The following is a 25,706-nucleotide window of genomic DNA, read 5'->3' on the forward strand; positions in this document are numbered from 1 at the left end:
GAGAGTGTAATTTACAGTATTTAGGATACCCTACCCTTCTTTCTTAAATTTGACTAAGAGAAAAAAAATTTGACTTTAGTCTAATCTACATATATAAACGTTTTGAGAAAGAGATTGTTTGAATGACATAGGTGTAACCAATGAAGGTGGGGTAAAATACCATATAGGAGGGATAAATAATCATTGCAAAAGGGAGAAGAGAGAGATAGACATAGTGGGCGCTAACTTACATCAAAACGAGTCCCGTTTCATCACTTTTATAGTATATTGGATCATCAATTTCTACCCTAAAAAAAAAATAAAAAATCGACATCATCAATGTATCCTGGCCATTATAAACGCAAGTTGGAATACATGGTTTGAAAAAACAGAATATTATGTCGGTCAGTAGGTGGAGCCAAAGTCTAGACCAGGCTAAGTCTTCACCCAACTCCACTCAACCAAGAGTATTTGACACGGTCTATGAAGCCCATCCAACCCACTATAAGTCTAATGAAACATTTTTGAAAGCAAAGCCCACCACTCCCCATATCTATTCGCTGTATCATTTCTCTTTGTCCGTTGGTGGTGTTGCTATGTCAATAAATCAATGCTTACAGCTTTGAACGGAAAGTAAGAGAAAAGAGAGAGGATGACATTAGTGAGCTGTGTCATTACATTCTACCTGTCACTCCCCTCCCCGCCCCTTCGCTTTGGATGCAAAAATGATCACCATACCTCTCTTGATTGATATTCTTTGAGTCAATATTCTCATTGATTAGGTGATTAAATTTTCAAAAAAATTTACTCAACTCGGGTGACTCACACAAATCAAGTTCAAGCCACTGCTCATTCAATCAATTTTGGAATGCACATAACATCTTGTTCTTATAGTGCTAAATGGCTTAACCGATATCTTAGCAAGAAGGACCTTGTCTTTGACTTGTCCAGCAATTTAATTAATTTCTAATCCATGGATCTAGGCATAATGTGGTCCATCAGATATGAGTTCTTCACATATTCATGAATAAACTTTCATTTACCAAAAAAAAAAAAATTCAATATAATTTGTCAAGTTATAATTCATCACATGAATCATGCCATTAATCAAGATTCGTGTAATTTTAAGGGTGCAAGTTATTGTCTGAATTAAGAAGTTGTAATATTCTTTTAATATTTTTTTTATTATTCTTAAAACTTATTTAATATATTCAATGCAGAAATAAAAAAATATTTACAGAAAAATTGAAATTAATTCAATATTAATATGAAGTGATAGGATATTAAGATTTAGATAAAGTTTCCCTCCATAATGGTGAAGTTCGCCAACTCCATCCTTGGATTCACAAACACATGTAGAATATTTATCAAAAAAAACAAAAAACCTACAGAGTCTTAGAACCTTTCACAAAAACACCCTCATGATACCCGTGCATGCATTGATCCATCCACACCACCCGCATCCATGACCTTGGGAAAATTTGGTCCTTAAGATTTATCCTCATTGATGAAAAAAGATGTTTATCTTAAAAGTGTAAAATAATAAAATTATGATATCTTAGTTATCGAAATTCTCCTATTTGATTATAAAAAATACCAGTAAAATATAACAGTATAAAAAACTACCATCTATCAAACTTCTATTAAACTATGGTCTTGACTTTAGACTTAAGTATCTTTAAAAAATCTCTAGAGCTAAGTCTTTGGACCACATAAATTAAATTAAGTTTAGTGTCCATTTCTTTAGGGTCATACATTCATACCCTAATTACATAATTAAAAGAAAGGGAACAAAATTTGACTCTCTCATTGTCTCCAAATTTCAGAATCAAGAGTCGATATTTCCCATCCTATATTAAAAGAGAGAAAAACAAAAAACAAAAAGTTGACACTCACGTCATCTCAAGAGTCAAGAGTCAAGAGTCAAGAGTCGATATTCAACACTTTCTATCTTATATTTAATTATTTTTAGGCTCCATTTAATTGCAAAGGAAATAAAATAATTCTTAAATTTCAATAAATTATACCTTATATTATCAAAGTTTTAAAACTCGAGATATGTCTCAATCAATACTGATGAAGATTGAATTAGTATCAATCAAGATCAAACAAATTTAATTTTTTTTTTTCAGTAGATCAGTACGGGTTGAATCAGTATCAAGGATCAATCCGAGCAATCTCGACCGATCTGATCTAATTTTTAAACCCATGCATATGATGGGGCATTTCATAAACTTCTTATGGTCGAATTTTGCTAGAAACACTTCCGCTATTTATTCCATGTTCAATGTACATATGTTTCCCTTGACGATGGGGATGTTTAAGGGGTATCTCTCCTGTTTAATCTATGTATGAAGGATTTCTTGGATGTTTGGGGAAGAATTCCATATGATCATTACTTCCTCTTTTATTTTAAACAGTTGTTTAAAGTCTTATTTCTCTATTGATTGAGCACAATTTTGAAGTGTCCCAACATGATCCAATAAGCGAATGCAAGTAGAAAAGGTCACGGGATTGTTCCATTAGAGGTTAATTTGCACCATCCACTTCACACCATGAGGGACATCTACATTCTCAATGAGGGTGGCCAAGTATTTCCTGTATGATGCAAATATTCATCCTCTTCTGTTTGTCTTTAGTGTAATAAGTAATTTTTCCCCCCCTTTTATAAGTGTTTTGGATTAGAATTTGTAACATTTTGCAATTAAATTTCTTTTCATTTAATGACAAAATAAAATTTGCATGCGTTTTTGTCTACTGTTTTACTGTCTTCTCTTATCTCTATTAAGCTCATTTTAATTTTTTTTGTGCTTATTTTTTTCCTTATTTTCATATCGAATCCATGTAAGCAGACCCCATTTAGTTGGAATAAGGTTATGATTGTTATTGTTGTTGTTGTTGTTGTTGTTGTTGTTGTTGTAGAGAATCAAGGAGTGGATAATAGCCACGATGTCTTACACGATAAGGCCACAACCTTCCAAGGAGTCAGCCACATTGTTAATCTCCTTGAAAATGAAATGGAATGAGCATGATCTATAATAAGATGCCAAATGTTTGATATCGACAACAATGCTAGTGACTCCTAGCTGAAGAGAAGGGTTTTCAAGGCATAGGAGATCTATGATGTCCTTACAATCTAATTCAACCATAATGTCATCAACTCCTTTAGTGAAACTCTTGGGATTTAGTTCTTAGGAATTTGATGGATATAGATCTCTGCCAATAATGATACAGATTCAGACCGATGCATATTGGCTCAGATAATTGATTTAACCCCCACTTTTCAAAAGATAGATTTTTTTTCACAATTTTACCCTTAATCCAATACTAATACGTTTCTGGCCTATACTGCGATTCTGATACCGATACCTCATTCCCCGGGTGGGGTTCCTAATCACCTTTCAAGAACCTATGAACCATCAATCAAGAATTTAGTCAAGTATTTAACAAAAAAGAGAAAAAAAAAAAAAGTCTAGCAGCTATACTTCTATGCGTGCGGATCCTCTGGAGCATGCTACACTGTGCAATGTAGATCTAAAGATTGGGAGCACCTTGGGCTTCGTATCTGATTGCTCCAGACCTTGGATCTACGCTACGTGGTGTAGTGCACCACAAAGGACCCGATCCTCTACCTTGTTATTGCTACATGGCAAGCATTTGGGGATAATGATCACATTCAAGAAATATGAACATTCAGTTAAGAATTAACTTCTCTCTCTCAAAAAAAAAAAAAAAAGCAATGCTTAGCCCTTGTGCCATCATTTGACATATCGACCCATTCAGAATCTGGCTCGTCTCCAATTCCTGGTCCTTTAATTCTTGTCCACTTCTCTCCTTGTGTGTGATGTGTATATTTTCAAAATTTAACGATTGTGAAAGTTTTTTAAAATTCAAATCCATTTTAATCTCTCAGATACCTCAAACTTCTACAATTGTTGATTTTAAAAATGTACAAGTATCATGTGCACATAGAGAATTAAATAAGAATTGGACAATTAAGAATTAGAGAAGAACCGGATCCATTCAAAACAAAAAAGAAAATAAGAGGGAAAAAACAAAAGGATGGATTTCAAGTCTGCCACTGCCTTGGTTCCAATTTTAGGTTAGTATTTTGGTTTATGGGTAAAGCATAGATACCACACATTCGAATAGGTTTATATGGGCTGGATTGGGTTGGACCAAAACAAGCATTATATATGAAGCTCAACTCCTATCCAGCCCATGAAACTAGATGCTAGCTTTAGTCCAGCCCAATACTAACATTGTTAGGGCTTTGCTAACTTCACGAGTACTGTGACACAGGACAGGTCGCTCACATACCAATATAAACTAGTCACACGGTATCAGGAATTGAAAAGACCGCCCACCTCATTATAGGGAAGTGAAAAGGAAAAAACCAGATTGGCTTATAATGGCTCATGAAGAAGGTTAATATAACCCTAGATCATATACATGTGATATGGATTTGAAAGAATTCAACCTCATAAATCGCTTTTAAGGTGAGGGAACTCAAGATCATATCAACTCACATCAAAATCTCTTTCAAATCGATGCGGGATTAGCTCGCCATATGACTAGAAAGCAAAAAAGTCTCAATTAATTAAAGTGGCCCTCTAGAATGAATTTCTTCGAGAGGTTCAATGGTTCACAAAAATTGTGTGCCACTGTGGGTTTAGGTTAAAAAACCTTCCAAAATAATCAGTCAATAACCTAGTGCATGAGAATTGAGGACCTTTTTGCTTAATTATGGGCATATGTCCATTGTGAGCTTTGGAACTCCACATAACGAGCTCGAAACTTCATCATGCTATATGTACACCTAAGGCTATGTTTGGAATGCAAGTAAAAAAACAAAAAAAAAAAGCACATAAATTCATGGACAAAGTTTTCTTGAACCAGGCATGAGGCTTACCGCCTGATCCTGAGGTCCACAAATGGGGTTCATGAACCTCTAAAAAATACCTCTGAATATCACTTCCAAACTCGTGCTCCCATTCACTGTAGATGTAGGAAAACTCAATCCTAAATTTATCATCACTTTTGTCTTGTCGTGTTGTTTCTTTTTCTTTTTCATTTATTTCTTGCAAATGTGAATAAAATGTGTAAATTATATCAATTCACTTTATTTGTGAATAGCTAGTCAGACTAACATTAACTTTTTTTTTTTTTGGTCGGGCAGACTTACATTAACAATAACTCAATATCTCTTGGGTGTAGTGTACAATGTTGGTTGGTTAAAAAAAAATCTCTTTATTTACTTTTTCGACAGATTCTTATAGGTCGATTGTAGGAACTTTTTCTATATATACACTTTTAACTTTTTTTATTTTAATTGAAATATATATAATATATCTACTAATTTATTGGGCATTAGTAGAGTCAGTGGCTACCTACTCCTACAAACGCTCAGTCACTTACACATGTATACGACAAGATTTCACAACCTCTTCCTTTGGCTGCCGGCTTTTCAAGTTGAAATTGTCACCATTAGATTAAATTAGTGTTGGTGGCAATGATGAATACATGTCAAAAGATAATAAAATATATCCCTATCATCACCTAATTATTAATTATTAAATCTTACATCAATTTGACTTCTACACATCATTATAAGGCTGTGAAAATGGTTTGAAAAATTGTGACCATTGCATAATAAGGGAATTAATTGTTTTCAATCAAGGAAAGAAACCCCTAACTGATCGACCATATGGTTGGCAGCCAAATCATGATATAACATATAAGTGGTTGGCTTGTTCACATCTTTTTTATATATAACAAATCAAGTGGGTGGGTTGGTTGGTTGGTTTTTTTTTTTTTTTTTTTCGAGGATAAGTCAACTTGTTCACATAGCAACAGTTGAACATGTCAAAAGGGTTCTTACAATTAAAAAAGAAATGATTCTTACAATGAGCATATAGAAAGCCTCACAACATCCCCCAACTCTCTCTCTCTCTCACTCTCGATATATATAGGAAAGGAGCCCTCCAATGTAGGGGTTAAATCTGAACCCTTCAACTCTAAGGTTGGATAAAGCATTTTGTCACGCACGTTGGTTGAAGAGAGAATCTTTTCATCAACATGATAAAGTGAAACACACGACCTTTGTACATTCACTAAAGGCCATTCTAATAAGCAATTAATACTTCTTCATTGGATGTTTTGCTGAAAAAGCTAACATGACAATTAACAAATATAAGGACAATGGTATGAAATGATGTTGGTAACTATGTAGCTAGTTTTGGTTTTTAATCTAATCTTTTTATTTTTCATTTAAAAAAAAAAAAAAAATGGCCTTATCTTAAGGGTTTCACCTCAGCTGTCACGAACAAGAGATGCTTATAAATATTATGGTAAGTGGTTCTTTATTCATGAGTGCAGACTTATACCAGCTCTCCCTATGCCTCTCTCCAAACAACTAACAAGGGGCAAAGGATGTATTTGAGAGAGAGAGAGAGAGAGAGAGATATGGAATTCATTTTTTTCAAATATTAAAACAAAAAATAAAAGGTTGTTAGGCTGCATGGCATCTACACCGAGACATAGGAAGAATGAAATGAAAAATCTCACCCTCTATTAGATGCCTTGCATGTAGGGGTGTCAATCCCTAGCCCGGACTGAAAAAAACCAGACTAAACCAAACCAATCCTTATTAGATTGGTTTTGAACTGAGATATGTTAAGACTGATTAAAAACTAGTCTAAACTGAACCGATCAATAACCAAACCGAATAAAACCGATAAAAAATAATGATTAGGAAATTATAAATTGGTGAATTGATTGTCCATCTTTTACAATATTAGTGAGAATATTTTTTGTTTTAAGGGGAATTATTACAAATCAATGAATATGAGGTTATGGATAGGAAATTGACGTGTAAATTGCAACAATGCTTGCATTGATTTCCCCGTTCACTATACAAAATTAATTGGATAGTTAAATGAAAGATTGGATAATATGATTCATTTTGTGATTTCAATATTAGTTAGCTTATTAGTAATTAATTATCCATTGGTTTCAATATTAGTTATCTTTCTCTTACTATGATAAACCATTATTTGTCACAAATTTAAAGTGTTTTCACTAAATATTTAACCATTATAGGTTATGAATGTAAGATTTCATTATGGTTCAAGTCAATAATAAATCGATCGAAACCAGTGGTAACCCGATACTAAAAAATCGAAATAAATCGAAACCAAACCAACCGAAAATCGAAGTTCCTTCACAGATTGGTTTTGGTTAAGGGTTTTAATCGGTTCGATTTCGATTTAAATAATTCGGTTTGGTTTGATTCACATATATTTCCGTTGAAATCATAACAACCTCATTTATTAAACGGTTGCACTTTCTGAAACCGCAACCATTTAGTAAACGATTTTGGTTTCACGGTTTTAAACGGTTTTGATTTCGATTTATTCCATACGGTTTCTAAACGGTTAGCAATCGTTTTGCTAGTTTATTTGCATTATTACTAAAATTTGTTTTTAATGATAAACGATTCAATCTTGAGAATGTGAAATGCATACCATTATGTTTTGTTAAAACAACCAAACAACTAAGCAAAATAAAATATTTTAATAGAAAATAGTCTCAAACGCATCTAACAAGTCAGTAAGTAATGCTTACAGTAGGGATTTTCTCTTCCTCCCAAATAATGTGTTATAATATTGAAAAATATATATTTAAAATGCCATGGTATAAGTAAAAATTGTATTTTTATCAATATACATTCTACTTAGTGCATTGGATTAATTTAATCAATATTCCAAACAATGAGCAAACTACCTCTAGAATTACTTAACACCTTTAAAATTACTTGCTGGCTTGCAGCACTCAATCGTGGAATCAAATGAGATACTAATGATATTTTGTAACCACCTTATTTATCTTTAAACAGGTTAATCGGATAGATTTTGATGGTTTAAACGGTTTGATTTTCACGGTTTTAATTCGGTTTGAAACCACGAGTTAAATGACTCAGTTCGATTTCAACCCATTTAGCTAATCGACCCGAAACTTGAAATCATAACCGAACCATTTACTAAACGATTTTACGATTTTGGTGTAAACAGCTCAGTTCAATTTCGATCAGCGGTTTCGATTTCAAATTCACATCCTTAGTTTTGGTCTCCCTCATTTCTCGACCAAAACCGATTCAGCCCGACCGAAACCAAACCAAAGCCACCGATTGACACCACAGAAGGAAAAAAAAAAAGGAAAAAAAGTAGAAGTAGATAGACTTACGGATTTGAGACAGCCTGGAGGCGTGGTCCTAGAGAGTTCCAAGTTGGCAATTTCCACCCTGTTTCCTTCCAACATCAGTGAACCTGTCGGCCGGACGCACGCATATGCAGATATTATGCCCTTCAAGAGTCAAACCTCAGTGGAGATCACGTTTTCGAACACTCTAATGGAGAAGAAGACGACTAGTTAGCAGGGACAACACTACATAAAAAGCCCTAAATTCCCATCTTCCTCAATCCGTCTCTTCCCCAAATTTGGCTTTTCATATATCAAATATGGGGAGGAGCGGAAGCTTTAGACTGCAAGGAGTGGATTCACTAATGGTGTTGGGCAGATGCAATAGTTCTATACTCTTATCGGAAGCCATCTCTGATGACTGCGATAGAATCGCAACTTATGAGAGGCTCTCCCAATCCATGAGATTCAATGATTTCGAATTGAGCCCTCGACGCCCAAGGAAGAAGAGGCAAGGCTGGGATTGTGTAAGTTGGGTTTTCTCCAAGCTTGGGCATGGTGGAGAAAACGAGAAGATCAAAGGAGATGCTGCAACTGCAGGTTCTGGGAAGTTGGGGGAGAAGAAGAAGTGGCGTCCGTCTTGGTTACCTGATCCAGATCGCAGATGGCCTTTACAAGGATGGTGAAAATATATCCAACTGATCAGAGAAATTAAAAAGAGACCAAGTAAGAAACTTTTTTCCGGAATCCTCTATAAATTGACGATTTTGTGTTCAATAACTCAACCAGATAGTAAAAGAAGGAATATATGAGATTATAACAATTAAAGGGTAAGAGTTGAGAAATGAGCTAGCTACCCCTTTCAGCTTCTTTGGATCGTCAGTTTTCCCCAAGTCCTAACAACAAAAGGAAGATGATATCAGAATCTCTGTATTAGAAAATTCAATGTAAATATATTTGCTTTTGTTCTGAAGCCAGAAGTAAATAATGGATATTAGTGTATTGGTACCTGATTCTTCATTTTCATTCTTTCTCCATGTTTGTGTTGCATGGTTTAACTTCTGAACCAAGTTATGTATAGGCTATCTCAATACACAAACATTGACATTAATCCATCAACAACACATAACCCAAAATTGTGTCATCAACCAAATGTGAAGGCAATCAATGCTCTAGTGCAATTGTAATCACAAGTTAAAAAAAACTCTGCAAGAAGGGAAACCTGTTACAGATCATCTGTCAATCAGGAGGAAGAAAAAAGAGTGACAATAGACCTTCAACTAAAACTGTATTATGTCATATGAAAACAAACAAGTCTATGTACGATTTCTTACAAGGTAGTTTTCTCCTAACAATGCTAAATAATACACAATATTTCCAATTTCATTATGTCCTGGATCATATTGTTGTTGAGTTGTAACTTGCAAGCAGCAAGACAGTAAGAAGGTAAATGGCCTTGCAAGCAACATGGACATCTCATCGCTTTCAATCAAGGATGTCACCTTGCGGTGGTCAAGTTGCCCTACAGAACTAGGTAGTCAAGGCTGCGACCAAGTGAGGCCAGCACAACATTTCGGGTGGAAAAACTGAGACATTGCAGCAGCAACTCCAGTGCATCTAACATTGGCTGTGTGGAGACGATTCTCAATAATGCCTCTTCTAAATCCTGGTACAGTGATCTGTGACTTGACAACGAAGGGAAGCCTTCATCTTTGCAACCAATCAGCACTGGTAATCGATCCTTCACAAGCTTCATCCTAACCTGCAAAATGTTAAAAAGTTTAGAAGCCATCCAATTGAAAATCAATAAATTGATAAAAAGGGAATCACCGATCTCTCCTGAGTAGATCAAGTTCTTTGGCTTCCAAATTTAATAGCCTAAGTCAGTAGTTGTTCATTCATCATGCCACACTCCAGCATGTTGTTTTGATGCTAGAAATCTAAATGCCAAGTAAAGGTTGCTCTAAAGATGCTTCAGACCTACCAAATTAATGGTAAATTCAACTCACCATGATACTAGCTTGCTATTAGCAATTTTTAGTTCATGTAAATTGCCATGAAAAATTATAAACCCCCCAATACCATTGCAATTGATTTGGTTCATAACAGCAGGGACATAAGTCTGCACGCCTTAACCAAATGCTCACATTAAGGCTCACTTCAGAAGCTACTGCATTGCCTGCACACCACAGGCTTAAGAAAGAGACAAGATGCAGTAGCAACAGTGAAAGGATTAAGCAGCTATATAGAAGAAGATAGTGAATGAAAGGTTTCCCATTATTTCTTATTAGCAAACCAAGGATCTCACTAACACCCCCCCCCCCAAAAAAAAAAAAAACTTGGATGTTAGGCTTTCATGGACCTTGTATAATTCATTGCTTATGGTAAGGATGGCTGGCATATAAATTTGAAACTCACTGGAGAATTCCAGACTCAAGATAAACTCAAAATGCACAGTCAACTAAATAAGGTACAGAGTCTACAGACTACAGACAATGGAAGTAAAAGGCCACCACATTATATGAAACCAATATAGAAAGTGTTGCCCAACTGTAAACTGCAGGCGTCACTATAACAAAATTCTTCCAGATTTCCTTTTCTTATCCTTTCTTTGCGTAACTCAAATTAAGATATTCAATTCAACTCTTAACTAGGCCCAACCAAAAATATTAAAAAATGGCACAATATAACACTTCTTACTAACCAAATAGGAAATTTATCATCAGAAAAGTCTAGAATGTCACATGTTTTCATGAACTTGTAGTGTACACCACATATACTAAATAATGGAGGCATTTAATTTCAATTTGACTTATACAGTGCAGATCAACTCAGTCTCCATATAGAATACTAGAGTGCGAATTCAGAATAGTAGGTACAGAAAAATACAAGAGAGGCCATTTTAAGCATGACTAATCAAAACAAGGAAGGTTACGAAAGAAAGTGTTCTTAACTGCAACCTATAGGTGTCAATGGCTCAATGTTTCCCTCTCCTTGGTCACCAAAACTGGCAAAAAACAAGAGAATTTCTGTCTACTAACCTTATTGACTTACCATTTGACACTCGGAACTTCCCCCCTCCCCCAGCAGTGTAAGGGCAAAATTGAGTTTGATTATTCTGCCCCCAGGGGTCTTTCATGTACAACACAAACCATATTCCACCTCTCTCCTTAGAGAATAAGTCAATCATAGTCTACCAATAATTGTGATTATTCTTTCCCAGTATTTATGCTAAACTAGTATGAATGTCCTATGAATACACCAATCCAACTCCCAGAACAAGAAACAATTGCTGAAGAAAACTGAAAAAGCTAAGATGAATTCAACGACTAACTGTTCTCTTTCCCAATGATAACTAGCATTGAACCCAATAATCATCTTGGTGAATCAGAAATTTATATATGAAGGTACTCCTGGTGTAGCATTTCATAACCCACAGGTGATAATGAGACAGGAATACAGCAACTAGGAGAGCAAGCAGAATAATCACACAGATAACAATATGATCCAATTACAGTACTTACCCAGCAGACTAAATCAAACCAGCAGTAATTGCATTCACAAGTTTGCAAGTGCACCGGAGAATGACCGACGAAATATCCTTGCACGCATTATCATCACGGAATGCCTTATGCAAAAAAAAGTCCTGTTCACTCCACTGATTCACAGCAGTACCAGCCACTCTCAACTCAATCATCCTCTCGATCAGCCACAAAAGATGCTCTGCAGTATGGAGAATTACTCGCTGAATTGCCTCCGGGTCATTGTGAGCGCCACTAAAATTAGAACTTGAATACTCCACCATTGACTCCTTCATAATCTTCAAGCTTTGATCGAATGCCTGATCCAAAACACGCTTAACAGAATCCCTGGACGGAAAACCCCTCAAAAGCTCCGCCACGAAACCCTTCTCGAAGGTCGCATTGGAGTGATTAGGAACGACAGAAACAATCAAACCGTGAAACATATCCTCAGACAAAACGTTGTTGACAAGCAAAACCCTAAGCAAAAACCTAGCAAGAAGTCCCTGAGATTCCTCTCGTCTAAGAAGGGGAATGAAACCCAAAACCCTCTTTTCTTCCTCTTCACTCCACGGGACAGCCTCAAGGAAATGAATACAAGCCTTCACACAATCTTCAAAGAGAAGCTCGAGAGCGACAGGAAGGATGGAAAGCACAGTAGATGCGTTGTCAAACACGGAGGAGAAATCAATGGTGTAAAGGAGCTGAAGGGTAGTCACATGTGTATCCAAAAATCCAATCGTTGACGAGACCTCTAAATTGAGATGGTAAACACTACTTGAATTCTTCGAATCCTCCACAGAAATAGTATTTCTCTGCCATCTATCGGATAGAAGAGCTGCAAAGTATTTGGATCTCTGAAGAACATTGGAGTGGAGGTAAAGTAGAACATTGCCCTGATCGATAGCATCAATAGAACTGGGTTCAGGGTAGTCATCGTTAGATGGTTCCAGGTACAGACGGAGGACGACGTCCGCAGTGCATGGATCATTGAAAGCAGGGGAGGATGAGTGGATGTTGACACCGTGAAGCCCTAACGGTTTCTGGGTGGATTCCATTAGGGTTCCGTTTGATGAACTAGAGGAATCAACGTCGACGACGGAGGAGGTGGAGGAGGAAACGCCACCGCTGCTTCCCAATCGTCTTCTATTTGCACCTCTTAATATCATCTTGATAAGAAGGTAAACGAGAGAGAGAGGTTTCGCCTCATTCTGTGCCTGACCACAAGGGCCAGGTTGCCTTTCAGGCTTCTTCTTCCTAAATAAAAACATCAAAAGAATCCAATCTTCTTCCTCTTCGCCTCCAGGAGATGGTCGCCCTCCTTGTTCCAAAACCTTACAGTCTCTACCTTCAAATTTATAGTCTTCTGGGGAAAAGTTTGGTCCCGCTACTCATCTGAAACTTGTGGCACAGGATTCTCACTTCCTAATTCGTATATATACATCATAAAAGTGATTTTTTTTTTTTTTTTGGGTGGGGTGGGGGTGGGGGTGGGGGTGGGGGGTGCAGATAGAAATGAAGTTGGATTGTTGGAAAAAAAAAAGAGTTGGAGTACATTTAAGGGTTTTTCAGACATGGAAAATGTTGCATTGTTCTAAAATTCAAATCGGTATCGATTGGGATTGGATGGATTTATCTATGTTTAAGAAAAATTAGTCTTTAGAACCATTTTACCCCTATATCTTATCAATAAATTATATATTGATCCAATCCAAACGATTTTAACCTATCTGATTCAATTTTTAAAACTTTGATTATCACCTTTTTTTTATCCTTCTCTCTTTCTTAACTAATACATGGGTTTTTTTCTTTTTATAAAATGTATGGCTGTTCTTGTGGTTAGATTTTGTGGAATTGAAGTAGGGTTTGGGAATCCACGGCCCCACTAGCAAAGAATGTCTGGTAATATATATATATATATATATATATATACATTGATATATATTTAATGAAAGAAAGCATTACTAATTAACAACATACAAAATTACATCCACTTTCCCCTATCATTGGTAATTGATAATATTATATATAATATGTGAAATATAGTTAGACAACTAGTAACTTCTTTGTGACGAAAAGTTACATATTTCAAAAGTTTTTGGGTTTGATAAAAAAGTAGCAAAATGTAATAGTGACCATGTTGCTTTGGTAGGCTCTGGAATGAGATTAGATAACTTTTTGATGAAAATCACACTTCCTTTTAACTTCCATCCTCTGTCTTTTGGCATCTTCAGTTTTGTCAAGATTCCTTCTACCTCAACTTCTTTTGCCTGAGTAGTTGTAGAAGAATTCTTGTAGATGATCCTAAACTTATCCTGAAATAGTACTCTATATGTCCATGCCCATTCTAAAGTTAATGTCAAAATATTAGTTGCACCAACACATACCAAAATTGAATATGTCAAAAACGGTGTATAAAAACCTGATTTCATGCTGGCTGGCCCAATTGGTACTTGATAATATAGTTTCATTTAGAAACATGGTATATAGATTAAGATTAGCAATCCAAGCAATAATATTGTTCAAAATTATAAAGGGGTTGTGGTTGGCATTAGATGTTACTACCTCATTCCTGTGCCTCCAAATGAAAAATAAAGTGATGGCAAAGATATTAAAAAACCTCTCCATACAACAAAAAGTTCCTCAACCTCATCGCTTATCCGACCAAGGGTGCTTGGCCACTACTTCATTTTGCTACATTTTGTAAAATATATGAACTATCTTGGTTCATCGCTTTTGTGTACAGAGATAGATCTAATATTGCCATAGCAGCTCTTCAAATGACTGATTCTACTATTGCTACTGTGCAGGTGAATAGGTCTATAGATATTGTACCCTCTCTTATCTAATATAAGTTTTTCTTTTAATTAAAAAATATATATATAAAATAAAAAACCCTCATCATATCAGTTTGAGAGATCATTCTATAATGAAAGAAGTAATTAACCACTTCCATAAAAGAAGTTGGATTTGCATTTTGTAGCCATAAGTCTAGTGGTCTAGCTGCCCAAATATGTTACACAAAATCACATAACAAGAAGAGGTGGAGGACATACTCTGTTTGTTGGTTGCAAATTGTACATGAAGTGTTTATATCCATCCACTTTCCCATTGTAACACGGAATGATATTCCGTTGTGCATGCATCTCCACATAAACGTTATAAATTTTGGATGAATTTCAATTTTTAAAGAGATTTTCACCAATCTGTATGAATATTCTGATTTATATATATTTTACTTTATTTCATGGGCTCGTATCATTTTTGCTTGTTTCTATAATCCTTCTCTATTTTATCGTGATGTTATATTAGACTTTGGGGTTGGTACATGATATACCCAGAATCACCTTTTCAAAACGCACTAGACATGTGGTATTTAGAAGAACCAACTAAATAAGAGACTCTTCGGTCTCCAGCTATCCAAGGCAATTGGACCACAAGGGTAAATAAGACTTTTTCACTTTATAGTCAAAATAAAACTCTCTTTTCCTAAGACAAAAATTTCTTGATGATCAACTTTTTTGGCTCCGTTGATGAAATCTTCCCCCTTTTAACTATTATGGTCAAAATATTTTTTTTATTTTTGTTCTTTTAACTAAATCAAAATATTCTCAAAATAGCCTAACTTCCTGCGCACTCCCCCACTCTTTCTCCTACTTCTAAACTTCTCAATGGCATGGACCTTCTCCATTTTTTTTTTTTTTTGGTTAGTAAAACTCTTTCCATCTCGTACTTTAACTTCAAAATTAAATAAATGATTGCATCTAATACTGACAAGGTTGTTAAGATGATTGACCCGATCTTGTGTAAGCGATATCACAGTGACCTCAAGGGTTAATCGGGTCAAAGATCCACACACCTTGGGTATAAAAAAAAAAAAAAAGATAAGATTATAAAGATGCAAATCCAAAAAATATATATTCTTATTATGTTGATAGGATAAAAAGACTTGTCAAAAAAGGTTACCAAGTTTTTTTTAAGAAATAATAAAATTATGAAAAAAAGAAACAGGAAAGACAGTATGGCACTTCCAAACACAGAAAGAAGCAAAATGACCACTCCACCCCTATTGATATTTTTATGTACACTCTCATTGAGCCTTGTATTGATGCAGACGGTCTTTCAGGAACCCTTTCCCTAAAATTATATTAAAAAGTCATGATAGATGTTTCTTTTTTCTATTTAATTTGATTTATTTTTATCATAAACCCATAATTTCTTCGCCCACCATATAATAATACATGAATTTTACCAAAAAATAAAAACCATATAACACATGAGAGAATTTCATCCACCCTATAATGTGACCTCATAATGGAACTCCTAGAAAGTCAATTACATTATTAAACTAAAAACGTCTATTTTGCACAACTCCCAGCCCTACTGTACATAATTAGGTACCATCCTTATCCTAAATAATTATATTGCGGGTGCTCTAATAGTGCAACGGTGTCATTCAGCAGTGTTTCGACAGTGTGACCAATTTCTAGACATACAATTTCAAATCATCATCCCCTTCAAGTGCATAAATAGAGAATTGCGTCCTCAAAACTTTCATTGCCACTCCAAATATTAAGGGTTTATATCCCAATTCTAAAATAAATTCTTAATTTGAAGGACTTATATCACATGAACATGGGTTATACCTGACAACAATATTATGAGACCTCCATTCATATTCAAGTTTCCCCTAACAACAATAATACGAGACGTGTTGGGGTAGAAACACATTTTGTTCTTGATGTGTACAATGCATGAAATTGTGTGCTGACATAAAACTATTTACTTCTCATAGAATTATGTATGACACATTACTAAAACATATATGCAAGAACAAAATGACAAAAATAAAACATGCACATGCACAAGAGGGACAAGAGAAATGCGTGATTATGAACATAGTGTGATCCATCTTTTATTGAGAATCAAGAAAAAAGAGTGCCACCATGCCACTATTGTGAATTGATACCCAAACATAATTCCCCTTCACACCCCTCCTACACATTTCTTTTCCCATTCACTCTTCATTGGCTCCTCCCCTAGTCCTTGCACCCACATTCTACCTCTTGGATTCAGTTGGATCTTCACTTCTCTCAGTTGAACTTATGCCGACTCTTAAAAAACTCACTCTCTTGAAGAATTCAATTTCTAGACTCAAACCCCCTATAAAACTCGACTCTTAAACATCATCTATACCATTTATTCAGATGAGAATCGGAGCAGGGCAATTTGAATCTGGCCAAACGCGTACCATTTCTCTCTTTTCTTCTTCTTCTTCTGCTCCGTCCTTCCTCTCGTCTCTTCAAGTTGCCAAGACAGATCAAATCAGGAAACAACAAAGATTCCCATGTGAATTGAAACTAGTGCCCTGGCACTGGGGATTTCATTACCGTAGTACATAAATAACATCAGTAAGAGTACCAGGCATATACAAAAATTTTCTATACAACAATTTCCCCTTCTAGCATTCTTAGCTAACAGGTCTGCAAAAATTCCTTCTACCTTTTTGCTAGTTTGTGTCCCCTTCCTTCCAAGCTGCTTCTCTGATAACCCTATCGCCCATAGGTAATAATATAATATAATCAAACCGATTATTTCATCCCATCATCCCTTCCACAAAACAGAAAACCAAAAAGAATTTCCTTCAACTTGAAATATTTACAACAAGTATAAAACATGCATGTTACATTCCTACTAGCAGAACTAAATAAACATTCATCATTGTAGGATGATCCTGGTGGATTCGAACCACCATCCTCTCTCACCCGTACTAATGTACTAGGTATGAGTGCTCTTGCCAGTTTTGAGCTTAAGGATCAGCTCCAGATAAGATCAGTAGTCATTGCCTTCACAGGGTTCTATGGTTTTCCAAACAAACAGTTTTCAATTGTTTTTTTTGTACATTGAAAGAAAACAAATACAACAGTTACATTGATTTCTTCCATATTTTACTAAAAGGGAGAAATCCATGACACCAAAAAGATTTACAAAAAATATCATCATCATAATACGTACAATAGGGGGAAAATTTTCACATTGACAATTAAAAGAAATGAAAACTGGGCAATGATTCATTCATTACCAAAAACCGTCAAGTAATCTACGTGGGCCAAATTGTTTAGTTCACACAAACATGCCTTTCGCAACAACCAAAGCACGGTTTGAAACATCTAGAAATCCAGTTATGTATACAAATACTAATTCATAGGTCTATGACTACTATCTTTAGTTGGAAGTAGTCTCTACGAAATGGGCGCAGTTACAAGGATCAATAATCAGATAGAGTTAAACCCAAATAGGGAAGATGACCGATGAGCCTAGGGTTTAGGCCGTGGTACTCTGCCAATTGCAAATGAAACATAGCATATAAATCATTTTAACTAAAGTTTGATACACCATTCAAAGTCCTAAAAGGATATCTACGCATGCAGATTTGAATTTCCAGGTGGTCGCGTGCAAACTTCTACCAGGCATCGCTTACGATAGAATTAACGGACACAGTAAATAATTCCAAGAACAATTAGCCTAGGTACCATTAAATTACATTGTAACTAACCCATAACAAGATGTTTATAATCCAATTTATGTAAATGGGATGAAATATTAGGAAAGCAGGGACTACTGCAAGATCCGGAATTGAACTGAAGCTTTAAATAAAAAAAATACAAATAAATATAACAAGAGTAAAAGCTTAAATTCATTTTCCTGATGGGCAACTAGAAATCCAACTCAAAAGCAACAAAACGGATGCCGAAGGTAAAAACTTTTGAAACAGTAACAGACCCATTTTCAACGACAACATTTCCTAGGAGAGAAGCATAAGAAATAACACAGTACTTACTTGAAATATTGAAGCAATACTATCAGCCACATAGTTAAGATTGATTTGTTCATGAGTTAAGATTGATTTATTCATGGGTTCCGTATCTTATATCCCTTTCAAGTTGCCCTAAATTTTTTTGTAAATGTGTGGCTCTTTGGAGCTTTGGGGGTAACGTCTTATTATCTTCAACAAGTGTTTTCGTGATGGGAAACAACCGATCTTGGTTTTCTAGTCTCGTATAATAGTTAGTATAGCCCACATACATTCCACCCCTAAAAAAATATATAAAATATACCTCAATAGAAGAGTGTTTACAATTAAGATTTCAACCAACCCAAATATAAAAATAAAAAATAAATTCCGGTTGAAGCTGTCAGAGAAATCACGAATCTCTAAAGTTTTCCTATCCATAACTTAGATACAAACTCCATCCGTTGGTGTGCAACCTTCAACTAAAGCATCTATTATGAATGATCGAATGTACATAGCTACATCAAATAACAGTTACCCTTACAAATCATAATAAAACAAGGTAAAGTTATTACAGAAACAAATGGGAGCCAGAATCTTAAAATGAAAGAACAATTGCAGTAATAAAACAGAAATACCCTACAGCATAACAAGGGATGAAATCTAAATATTTCCATTGCCCATAAAGTAGACTACCAAGACAAAAAGTAGACTACCAAGACAAATTTGTGACCGAAATTAACATACTAAAATTTCAAACTTTCTTTGAAGAGCAGCACAAGAATAAGAGAAACTAAAAAGACTAACAGCAGCTTGCATCATTATAAAAGAGAGCCTCCCTTTCAAATTCACCTTGTATAATCTCAACCAATCAGCCATGTCAGCACACGTAGTAGCCATCATCAATCTACCAGCATCATCAGTATCTGATTCCGAAGCCGAAAACCTCTAGAGGAGCCAAGTTCTGCAACAACCTAATAGAAAGGAAATCGTCTTGGCCACGGACAATTGTAACTCCACTAAGAAACAGCCAAATAGCAACAGATCAGTAATATGTCCCTTGAGTTTAGAACTCTTCCCTCAACCATCACGAAGGTCATTGAAATATTGTCAAATCTGTACAACTTAGGGACACCTACATCCCTCCAGCCAGAGGAGGTGATTACAATAACAAACTTCACAATTTTCTTCCATTGCATGCAACAACTCCCTTTACAACTCGCATGGTAAAAGATCATGTTTACAAGAATGAAATAATCATTAACTAAATGACCAAAAGCAAGAATTTTCCATAAAACTAATATGCAAATAGATCAGGAAAGCTACAGTAATTAGCGCCACATGTTGATATCGAGGAATTGCAATAATAAAATTACATTATATATGATTTTTCTTTTTTAGTAGTTAATTGCAGATGTGAGATCTAAAAATTTCAGTTCCAACCTCCATGTTGAGGGGACGATCCTGCGTTAATGATGGAATAGTAATTTAACATATTAACTTAAAAGAGGAGCGTAACATAGTAATGGAGGTCTAGGAAGGATTAATTCAGAATGAACAGGATTTACCAAGGTTACCTTACGTATTAGGACTCATCAGCCGGCTCCTCTTTGAGATCACTAACGACGATTGTGCGCTTCTGTTTGATCACCGAGTTAATAGTCGGTGAGCCTAGATGCGACAGGATGCAACGGGAAAAGTAAAAAAGAGAAGAGAGCCGACACACCGGAGGAGAGATCCCGGGCTAGAACCCCGTGCGATCTCCCCAAAAAACACAAAAGAGGCATTTTATTATCTTTTGTTGACCTGCCATGCAAGCGCACCCGACATGGCAAAGGTCTGATGACAAAGAGGATTCGACACATGCCCTAGCACCACTCAGGGCCTTGTCCCGATCTCTTTTACATCTTTGAACAACCTCACCACCCCCCTTAGTCCCTCACCTCTCCCCATTCTTGTAAACGACTAAACATATCGCTCCGCCGTGAATTACAATGTTTCACAACCGATCAACATAAGATTCACAAAACCTGGAACCGGCTTCAAGGATCTGCATCCACTCATCCAGAGTCGAAAGATTCACAGGAACCACGAACACCATCACATCTACTACGACCTTCGAAGTCCAGAAAACGCTCCAGAAAAATAAATCCTCTCGCCAAACGGTAGATCCTGCAAAAACAAAGCTCAAAAAGGAAAAGAAAAAAAAAATCCTAAAACCAAATTAAATAAAGGCTTAAAACATCACCAGAAAAAAGCTCTGCAGATCCACATAGATCGACCTTGATCCGCTTAACCTCCACCGATCATAGGATCAACAAATCGGATTTCCAAATACCGTAAACGATTGCTACGCAGGATCATAAATTAAAAGATATAAATTGACGAAGGAAACTGAAAAGAAATAGATCTAATAAAGTCTGAACAGAACGTAGGTAGGAACGAAGAAGGCGAGAAACAAGAACACAAAACGAAGCACAAAATGCAATGACACTGAACCCTAATTTATAGAAACCCTAAGACGAATGAACGGATACTAACGGAGAAGTGGTTTCAGATCGACGGTTTAGGATGGACCTACGTGGAGAAGACGTTGCCTTGTATCGATGATAAGAAACTACTTTTGAACAACCGATGGATTAACAACACGTGTCATGATAACTATGATTGACAGCTCCATCCACCGATTCTTTTCTCAACCTCTAGCCCTTATGCAAGACCTTCCTCACACAAATTTTTCTATGCGTAGTACTCACGCGAACGGCAATTCCGCCGCCCATATGAAACACGCCATACACCGAAGGATCCCCGTGATGCCGTGCCATACCTAACTTCTTACCTTCGACCCTTGACCTTTTCTAGAAACCTCTGCCTTATGCCTCGTGCATACCGCTATTCCTTGATCTAGAAACCTCTTATCCGAATACATCCCTTACTCATGGCTCGTATTGGGATTGAATTCCAATTTGTTAATAGACGTCTAGCATGTAACAGGAGCTGTGGTGTGCAAAAAACGTCGTGCACGAGATGTCAAGTTCGAATTTCTTGGCCTAGAAACCGAAGACTCAACATTAGATGCACATATGATCATCATCCAACACCTGTACTTTTACCATCAGATATAGCCATCGGATAATTGTTGAATTCTTACCCATACAACCATGTGTACAAATAACAAATCCATCTCCTTCATATTCTACATTTGCCCGTATAAACATCTTTCCTTCTCCAGATCATGAAAAATCAAGGAACCACCTCAGCCTCCCGAAGCCAACTACAATTGTCGTTGTTTTATTTGGCTACTTTTAATACACTAATGCCGATATAATTGTACTTGGCTATAGAATCACTTCAACCTGCGTTAACGATACACTTCTTTTGATTCCAATATTTCTCAGTTTAGAATCTTCATCCATTCTAAGAATGTATATTCTTATTCTCAAAATGCAAAATGTATTCTCAGCCGGCCACCAATGAGAACATTGTTAAGAGCCAAGTTGAGCAAAATTTTTATTTGCTATTCATATATATCTCTCATGCATTTTGGTGAACATCTCATGAAACATCTACTATTACATAAACACAGCATTTTGAACCTAATGAACCATAAAGGCATATACACCAGATTGTGGACACCAAACCAGACACGGCCAAAAGAAGAACATCCTTCCAATATAGAGATGCCTTTTCACCCTGAGCATTCAGAACAAGCTTTAAAAAATCATCTACCGTTTAGTGAGTTGAACAGGTCATACAAGAGCATACCAGCTTACAAGAAGTTCAATAAATACAACATACCAGCAGAGCTCAGAAGACTTTACTTGCCTCAATCAACAGATATTGACCTCAAATTGAGACTACTACTTTCTTCAACAAAACAACCGAAAATGGAATCACCATAGGAAGACTTGCTCACATAATCTAGCCCACATAACATACCCGCCTATCACAATCGACTTGGTATGACAGATCACTAAAACCATAAGTTTTGAAAGAGCACCTTGGGAAAAAAAATGAGAATAGAAGTTGCAAATATCTCCACTGCAGCAGCTAGATTCCCAATAAAGGAGCCACAGTTCAATAGCATAATCGAGCCATTTCAAGAGTTATTATTTTGGTAGAATCAAGAGTGTGATTATATGCACAACAAAATGAAAAAAAAAAAATCAAACATATGTGCAAAATAAATTAACCATCAATATTATGACGAACAAATTGGTTTGCCAATAAGCTAATAGAATTGGCAGACTACCTGGAATCAAATAAAAAACAGACTATAATCAACACAGAGACCCTTCAATAATTTCTATTAAAAAAAAAAAAAACCCAAACCCTTTTCCGGATGAAATATCCAAAATACAAGGATCTCATAAAAGTGGCCATCCAAACCCAAAGGGATGATAGATGACATACCAAAGATCCATTACCTTAGCTTTCAATTGCTATTTTTATTTAGCCTATCAAAATTGTAAAAAAAAAAAAAATTTAATGCAAAAATTAATTAAACTTAAAGCAAGCAACTCTTCCTCATTAAATTCCCAAGGGAATTTTGAACACCGTGTACTACAATACTCCAGATCACTTTTAGCGTCTTTATGAGAGCTGAATAGCTTTTTTTTTTTTTTTTTTTTTTTAATCCTAATAATAAGATAACCTTCAACCTGACTCATCCCACACAGATTACTTGCATGAATCATATCACACGGGCTTGAGAACCGTTCAACTTTTACCACAAAACTTGACCACCAAGTCCCAAGGAGAATACCCCACGCCAGTTTTGCCCCAAGAAGGTAGGTATAATCAAACCCAACACCACAAGCTTCCCAAGGCATAGTTCCCTTGCCAACTCCACTACACCATGATACTCAACTCTATATACATACATTTTGAATACTAAAAATGTTAATGCCTGAAGCACAAGAATTTTGCATATGCTAGACCCCCATAAGAAAAAAACTACCACATTTTTACCATAAAACCACATGACCACCAAGCACCAACATTCATACCTTACCCCTTAGACCAAGCCACACCTTGCATATATTTCGAACATTACACAGCATATATGTTAAAAAGGAGAATGGAAAATCATTTTTGCTCTGTAGGGAAAAATAAAATTTCGAACCATAAAAAAAAAAATTTCATAATGATAACTAAAAGACATTAGATTTAGGGCATGTTTGATTTTGTTTTCAGAAATTGTTTTTCCACATAAAAACACCCCCAAAACTTTTTGATTTTTCTATTTCATTTCACTAGTTTTTTGAAACAAAAATATAAATCTGTGTCTACATACAGAAACGGAGAAAAAGTCTTAACTTGTTTTTCTATTTCTAGAAACAAGTGGAAAAGACAAAAATTGTGAAATACCAAATACTTCACTCGACCTATCCCAACCAAACCCTTCTCACTATCTAGATGGAGTGATTCCAACCTGGTTATGCAAAGCTCACAATTTCGATTTTAAATCACTTTCTCTACTTCTCAAATCACGAAGTTGAACAAAAAACTGATATACATGTTTTTAGGAAACACAAGCTGCACCAGATTTTAAGAAAATAAAAATCTGAATTTCATTATACACAAAAAAATGGTTTGCTTTCTGGCAGAACGACACTTGAAAAATGATATTCAAGTCTGACCAACCTAGTCTCATAAGCAATGTCATTTACAATGAATATATATCCAAAAACCATTTAGGTTCAAAACCTTAATTACAAAGAATCTCAACGAAGACCATTAATTCATGCTCAAACTCCAATTTTTTGAAGTAGTTTCTTTTAGTCAATAAACCAGCAGAAAATCTACAAATCTAGAATCCTGTAGAAAGATTCCAATGTTAATTGAATCTCATAACTACAAAAAAGTTAGATCAGATCTAAGGAAAATCCATAACCACAAAAAAGTTAGATCAGATCTAAGGAAAATCTTTGCTTAATCCAGAAGCAAAATTCAAAGGTTCTGCCTGATTTCGAGCTGATTCTGATCCAAACTGGTGAAGTCAATTAACAGGTACCATACCCCAGATTGCTGCAACATTAATCATACTAGGGAAAAAACTAAATTTCCCAAAACTCAAAAAATAACCTAACTAGATGTTTCCAACAAGAAAGACTAATATTATAAACTGGCAGGCTAAAATTGAAAATCAAAATTGTTCTAGGTCCTGCTGGTCGAAAACAACTTGAACCCAAAAAAAAAAATGCCAAACAAATTTAAATACTACTTTGAGAATATTACAAATATAGCCACCACAGATGTGTCACCATGGAATATGAAAATCAGACGCTTACTTCAGCACAAATTGTCCCAACTTAAGCTACCTACCTGGGGTTACATTTTCAAAGCAAATACTGAGCATGTAAATCCAATAAGGGCATACTAATGGGACGAATATATCTGAACCAATATTTTCCAATGAATTGAAAATAAGAACAATCAAGCTTCCACAATCCAGAGCTGCACAAATAAGGATATAAGAACTGAAATTTTTCATGACCTGTAAAACTAATCAACAAAAAGCATATGCATTGCCTCAAAATCTTGAAAACATGAACATAAGAGTTCTTGGCTTATCATGCATTTATGAGCATAAACATTCCTATCCGAAAGAAGAATTCAGATCAACCCACTATTTCACCTGTTAACTTCACGAGCAAAGATAAGTATGAAACTGCCAGACTGATAAGCCCAACATATGTGACATCAGAAATGTGGCCCCAAGACCTTTGGCCATGTGAAACTGCTTCATGCACAGAACAATGGCACCAGGTCTCAAACTTCATTAGGAATCCCAGCAGAACGAAGAATACCAAGTCGGCCGTTGACAATTTTTACGAAGCAGGAGTCAGTTACAGCAACGGACGCACTTTGCACAATTGCATATTCATCATCCGTATTACCATCACAATAATTTGCTAATAAACTCATATACAAAAAGGAATAAATAATGCAAACTAATCCCAACATCATTTAATGTATAAGGACTTCATTACACCCTTAACATTGGAAGCACAACAGTTCATACAGTATATACATATTGTGCGCGTAGAAGTTAATGAACAAAATGTCATAAATAATAACCTCAAGCAGAAGCATAACTACCCAACTGATGTGTATTTTTTTTAAATTGAGATTAATGGAAAGACGAGAGAGACGCATAGGGCTCAGAATACCATCTTTCCTAACTCTTTTTTTTTTTTTGGGGGGGGGGG

The 25,706-nt window shown here is 35.7% G+C and overlaps 1 protein-coding gene and 1 long non-coding RNA gene across 3 annotated transcripts; both read right to left on the bottom strand.

Annotated features, from left to right (window-relative positions):
* Positions 1 to 9,441: 9,441 nt before the first annotated feature.
* LOC122074589 (BTB/POZ domain-containing protein At1g63850-like) lies at positions 9,442 to 13,119 on the bottom strand. Its single transcript, XM_042639480.1, has 2 exons — positions 11,703 to 13,119; positions 9,442 to 9,940 (listed from the first exon to the last, which is right to left on the bottom strand). Exon 1 carries the CDS (start codon positions 12,968 to 12,970, stop codon positions 11,711 to 11,713), a length of 1,260 nt encoding a protein of 419 aa, XP_042495414.1. The 5' UTR covers positions 12,971 to 13,119; the 3' UTR covers positions 9,442 to 9,940; positions 11,703 to 11,710.
* A 3,467-nt stretch (positions 13,120 to 16,586) lies between these two features.
* Positions 16,587 to 25,700, bottom strand: LOC122073995. Of its 2 annotated transcripts, none has more exons than XR_006138937.1 (2): positions 20,070 to 25,700; positions 16,587 to 19,511 (listed from the first exon to the last, which is right to left on the bottom strand). It is a non-coding gene; the product is annotated as an uncharacterized LOC122073995 (long non-coding RNA). The 2 variants fall into 2 exon arrangements; XR_006138938.1 differs by having other exon boundaries at positions 16,587 to 19,956.
* Between the last annotated feature and the right edge of the window lie 6 nt (positions 25,701 to 25,706).

Source organism: Macadamia integrifolia, chromosome 3 (assembly GCF_013358625.1).
Source record: "Macadamia integrifolia cultivar HAES 741 chromosome 3, SCU_Mint_v3, whole genome shotgun sequence".
In the NCBI taxonomy this organism is placed as follows: Eukaryota; Viridiplantae; Streptophyta; class Magnoliopsida; order Proteales; family Proteaceae; genus Macadamia; species Macadamia integrifolia.

Coding starts and splice junctions, on each gene's coding strand:
- LOC122074589 (XM_042639480.1), bottom strand. CDS start 12,970: ATGTTTTTATTTAGGAAGAAGAAGCCTGAAAGGCAACCTGGCCCTTGT.